This window comes from Hipposideros armiger, unplaced genomic scaffold (assembly GCF_001890085.2).
Source record: "Hipposideros armiger isolate ML-2016 unplaced genomic scaffold, ASM189008v1 scaffold_125, whole genome shotgun sequence".
Taxonomy (NCBI): Eukaryota; Metazoa; Chordata; class Mammalia; order Chiroptera; family Hipposideridae; genus Hipposideros; species Hipposideros armiger.
Window position 1 is genome coordinate 2,328,451 of NW_017731475.1, and position 5,600 is coordinate 2,334,050.

General features: G+C 46.8%; 1 protein-coding gene across 2 annotated transcripts in view; it reads right to left on the minus strand.

Moving 5' to 3' along the window:
* Window positions 1-5,098, minus strand: part of NIT2 (nitrilase family member 2) — a 21,762-nt gene extending 16,664 nt beyond the window's left edge. For both annotated transcript variants that reach the window (XM_019648343.1, XM_019648342.1), the window contains exons 1-3: window positions 4,792-5,098; window positions 2,254-2,372; window positions 514-634 (exon numbers count right to left, since the gene is read on the minus strand). In XM_019648343.1, coding sequence (XP_019503888.1) covers window positions 514-634; window positions 2,254-2,372; window positions 4,792-5,002 — 451 coding nt within the window. In that variant the 5' untranslated portion in view covers window positions 5,003-5,098. The remainder of the gene's footprint in view (window positions 1-513; window positions 635-2,253; window positions 2,373-4,791) is intronic.
* Window positions 5,099-5,600: the final 502 nt, after the last annotated feature.

Here is a 5,600-nt window from a genome sequence, read left to right on the forward strand (position 1 = left end):
CCCCCGCAATTCCACAATAAAATCTTAAAAAAATTAATTAATTTCAAAGCCACACAAATAAAGCTGCCTTGATCTATATGGCATCTTTATGAAAAAAAAATTTCTTAACTCTGTGATCAGCATAATGGAAGACACTCAGATACAGTTTTTCTTTCCATATTTCCACCTGCGCATGGACTCCCACTCCTTCTCCGGGGAAAATCATCACTATCACCTTGGTGAGGGTCCCAAAATATTTATTATGTCTTGCATACGTGAGAGTTACATATAAAAATCAATAGTCTTCTTTTGTGTGGGGGATTAATCTGAATGGGAGAACCTATTCATGTGTATTGAATTTGGCTCTTTTTCCACTGAGCAGTGTGTCTGGAAGATCTATCCACATAACTGTCTATAGATCTACTTCATTCTTTTCAATGGCTAATTTGTATTCCATGGTTTAAATATAACAACAAAAAATTACTCAGATGTTTTTAATGTTTAGACCACTATACCCCGAGGGTAGAAAGTTACCTCCAATAAGATATATGTTGCACTCCTTTGCTACTTCAGAAAGCTTCTGTGTGGATTCACCAGGAATTTTCTCTGCATATTCAGGAAAATAGTTCGTGCCATATGGAGAATTAAAGCATTCCTAGAATAGTGTTGGCAGAGGAAAAAAAAACCATCAAAACACCCAACCCACTTTAAAGTTATGCTGTAAGAAGACATAGTTGCTGCCTCCAACTCTGCTCTCAAAGGAATAAAACACCACTAGTGAGAAAACACTGACGGCCCAGGGCTGCAGAGCCTGTGGTCACAGGCAGGACTCAGCAGCTGGCTCAGGTGGGGCTGGAGAAGTCCCGAGTGCTCATCCAGATCCTGGTCACCTTGGCAGAAGGCCGGAGGGAACTGCCTTTCCCTGGAGTCTGCAGGACAGCTATGCGTGTCCGCCTTGGGCACCCATGCCCCGCTACGACTGGGCTTACTCGCAGGGCTTTGGGAGTTAGGAGGAATCCATAGGCTCAAAATTGTATTATTAACATGTAAAGCAATAAGGCCTGTGTTTGGAAAAATACAGCTTTGAAAGCCATAGAGGTTAAGATATTTTCTCATCTGTAAAATGAGCTGTTTCTAAGCTCCCTTCCAGCACTATCATTCTAATCCTGCAAAATCTCTCATTCCCCAAGATGTCTGTCTTCAACAACTCTATGATAAAAGAAAAACCTACCAGACTTCAACTCTAATTCATTCATTTAAAACACACTTATTGAGATTGCCCACACACTGTGCTAGGGAACTAAAGCGCAAGGATCCCTAGCTTGTTCAAAACACGTGTTAGGTAGAGCGGCACATGCTGAATTCAAGTGCTTTTCACTCTTGGCCTTTAGACTCTGATCTCTGGCAACATAAACCAGCAAGAGATCATGATTAGGTGAGTTCCCGGACTGGAGCTGTAAGGACGACTGTTTTAACATTAAGATATCAAGCTCCCTTGTTAAAGATTTCTACTTACTGGACACATCCGTGATGGCCTGGAGCCTGAAATACAAGATGGCCCTGAAAACGCTCCAGTCCATCTAAGCAGGGTAAAGGGCTGCCTCCTCCCCATGGGGGTGGCCATGTGGAACAGTCCCACTGCAGCCCCAGTGGGCCTTTGCCAGCGGGAGAAGCCAGTAGATGCACATTCTGACACGTGCAGGGCCCTTCTGTGGAGCTAACCCCCTATCTGCTGACAAACAAATGTGGTGCAACCTTCAGCTGGTTTTGTTTGAAATCAAAAAAGAAATCAAGCAAAGAGATGCAGAATCCTACTGGTTTACTACAGGCTACCACATTTAGGGAAATGTGGTAGCCTATAATAAGCCAGCAGGAGGCCACAGGCTTCCTAAATGTCTCTAACAATGTTCAGTTTTCAACTTTTTAAATGTTGGAGTCTTAGCTTTAAAATCAATACATCCTGGTCCTGTAAAGGCTTAATTATACGAGGAGGAAGTATCTGAGGCACTGAGTATTTTAGCTTTTAGGTAAAGCCCTCAACCTATGAGGATTGTGAACAGAGCAGGTGATCCTAAAGTTAAAGACCTGTAACCATGTTGGCATGTCTACCACAAAGACCCCTGCTAGGGTCATCTTCCAGACAAATATGGAACAATCCTGGGGCCCCAAAGGACCTTGCTAGACACTGGACACGAGGCAAACCACAGCCGGCAGACACTAACTACTCAGCTGGGTCAACAGTTCCCAGAAAGGGGCAGCTGCCTCCATACTTACTGGCAGAGAAACTATTTTGGCTCCTTGCATGGCCGCCTTCCGGACAAGGCCACAAGCTCGAGTGAGATTATCTGATTTGATGGAAGAAACTTGAAGTTGGATGAGGGCCAAACGGAAAGCTGAGGATGAAGAGAAAACAGATGCCAGAAGATCTGACTACTGAATCAGAGAAGCAGTTCTCAACTCAAGGGCAATTTTGCCCCCTACCCCCACCCCCAGACATCTGGCAATGTCTGGAGACATTTTTGATTGTACTAAGTGGTGGGTGGGGTGCTATTGGCATCTAGTGGGAAGAGGTCAGAGACGCTACTAAACCTGCCACAATGTATAGGGCAGCCCCTCACTACAAAGAATTATCCAGTCCAAACCGTCAACAATGGTGAGGTGGAAAAACCTTGAGAGAGAGTAACATCCACGGGCACAAGAACCTGAGAAGTCGGCAGGCCAGCTGCTTACTTACAAATGAGAACATGGCTATAAGGAAGACAACTAGGTGTGAGTAAAGAACTATTCCTTACTATGTGATCTCGGGCCTTGGGCCTACCCGATCCAGGTACTGAGCTCATCCTGGTGCTTCTGAAGAGAAAGAGGAAGACCAACATGGCTACTGATGGCTTCCTCTCCCCTATTCCAACCAGAAAGGCAGCTGTCTTGAATCAGACTTAGGACTGCCTGACATTCTGCAAATCACCCAGTCCACAGAGGGGCTATAGCAGGGAAATCATACCCCTGGTGAGTACCTGTCACTTCATTTCCCCAGCTGTAAAATGAAAATATAATGATTTTGAAGGTCCCTAGCTACTCTAGTATTCATCATAATCTAACAGTGAAGGACGTAATCATCCAGGGGAAAAAAAGAATAAAACACCCTAAGTGCAAGGACCAACATGGGAACAACATAAGGAATGTGCCTGGTCCATTATACACATAGGTATCTGTGAGGTATCGTTAATACCACTTTGTAGATGAGGAAACAAAAAAAGCTTGCAGCGGAAAGGTTCACAAAGTCAGTGAACAAAGTAAGTGGCACAGCAACAATCCAGGCCCACGTCTGGAATTGTAAATGTAAAGCAGGACGGGCACCTTGGTTGTTTGGTTGGCTTCTTTTGGAGGGGAGAGTTCATGTAATGTGAAAACACTCCTAAGGGATGTCATGTCAGACCGACACCACTCTCAACCCCATTAAGAAGCACAGTTCTTAAGTCCATCAGCCTCTGTCATGCCCTGCCTCTTCAAAGATGCCAGTCACGCCCACAGGGAGGTGTGTAAAAGGACTTCTGTATTCCAATCCTGAGCAATCATTCAGCCCAGCCTGCACCACGCTCTAGGCTGGAATGAGAAACAAAGAGCACTTCCACAAAAAGCCTCCCGAGACATCAGTAGGGGCAGTTTATGCCCATTTTAACGGTCAGGACACCGAGGTCCAGAGAGATGATGTGGCTTGTTGACATGGGAAGCTACTGAGTCAAGACTGTAATAATCCAGAGCATTCCACTGCCTCATGTAAAAGAATCTGACACAGGGCTTTTTTGAGCTTCTTTTGCTAGGCCCGCTCCAAACTCTCTGGAGTGTACTTTCTCTTCTAATAATGGCCCTTGAGCCATACTCTACTGCTTGGACACACTCCTGCTTCTTTGAAATGTATTTTTTTCTTCTAATAAACTGTCCTTTTCTGCAACTTTAAGAAAAAGAAAAAAAAAAAAGAATCGGACACAGGCCTGGGGGGCAAACCTAGCTAGAAACTCATCCCTGGGGCTGAACCAGGACTGGAACGTGTAACTAACCTGTAACACCCAACCTTAAAGCTCAGTGTTCAGATACAGAAACCACCTGCCCAGTTTTTTTGCTCAGGAGAGGAAGGCATTCTAATAGGTGTGAGGGGAGGTGCAGCGTGGAGCGAATCAGCCAGTCCTCTCATCACACAGGCCAAATCAAAGAAAACAAGGTGCCTCCGTTTCACGTGACAGGGCACAGCCACAAACAATTAGGGCTGATGCCTTTGCAAAACTCTAGATCAAAAATCAATCTCAGGTGAAGAGGGTGAAAGCAGCCCAGCCTGATAGTCCCGCTTCTCATGCACCTCCTAACATTCTCCAAGAATGCCACAGGCAGAGGCTCTCACGCCTTACGAAGTATCATAATTATAATTACAACAGGCTTTACTGAAAGTGTTGAGGCTGCGGTAGGGGGGCTTTCATTTTGCATGAACACCCGCCCCTCCGGCGCAGGTGCGTTTGTTGCAGGTGGCTCCCGAACTCACTCACCTACAAGCACTGCCTTACCTCACGCAGGAGCCCAGTGGAGAGCAAGAGGAGGGCCCTTGGCTCGAAGTCCTGAACTTCCCGCGGCCGCCCCGTCTCCCTGACCCGCCCGCCCTCTCTTCCCTCACCTCCAGCCCCGTGGACACCGTGTCAGGGAAGGCCACGGCCGCTGCGGGGACAAGGCGGGGAGGCGAGGGTCTGAGTCGGCGACACCGTTCGCCGACGCCGCAACCGAAGCCTCCCCTCCCGCCCTAGCTCGGGCGGTCGCAATACTTACTAGCCATGGCTCTACCTGGAGGCAACATGCGCAGAGGTGGCTGAGGGGAGACCTTACACAGACACCGAGCGCTGCGAAGGGCGGGGCAAAGCCTCGCCGGAAGAGGCGGGGCAATGCGTCGGAAGGGGAGGGGCGAGGCGCCCGAGGTTCCGCCCCCTCCCAGACTCCGGGCCCGCCCGCTGCGCTGGGAGGGTCTTCCTGCTCGCTTCATCTATTAATCGCACGATGTTTGCACTGGGATGGAAAAACGAGAAACGGCTAGTTACAGTAGCACAGTCTGGAAAAAGGAATGCCTCGAAAGGCAAAAGGACAAAGAGGGGGGCAACTTAAATCAGGGGGTCGTGCTTGTAAATAATTCACAACTGGCCTCTCCAATTCTGAGCAAAAGGACAGAGTCTCTTGTTGGTTGGATTAGCTCCGTGACCATGGGTAACGCCGTGAGCCGATTGCCTTGGGCTATTTGAACAAGTCGCTGTGACGGGGATGAAATTTTCCTGGTTGGTTTAGGCTCTGAAGACGTCAGTGGGATCTGACTACAAGGTGAGGGAAGGGAAAAGAAAAACTAAGGGTTCAAATTCAAGACATTCAACAATTCAGTCCTCTAACAAACTGAATGAAATGTTTGCAAATATTGTTTTAGAATTTTTGCATTTATATTAGTGAGGATTGCTTTCTGATTCTTGTGTTTGTGCCTTTGTCAAGTTTGGGGATCAAAAAGTATAAATAAAAACTTGCTATCCTTTTTAATGCTCCGTAATAGTTTAGATCATATTGATATGGATCCTAGTTTTTAAAATGAGGCTATAAAA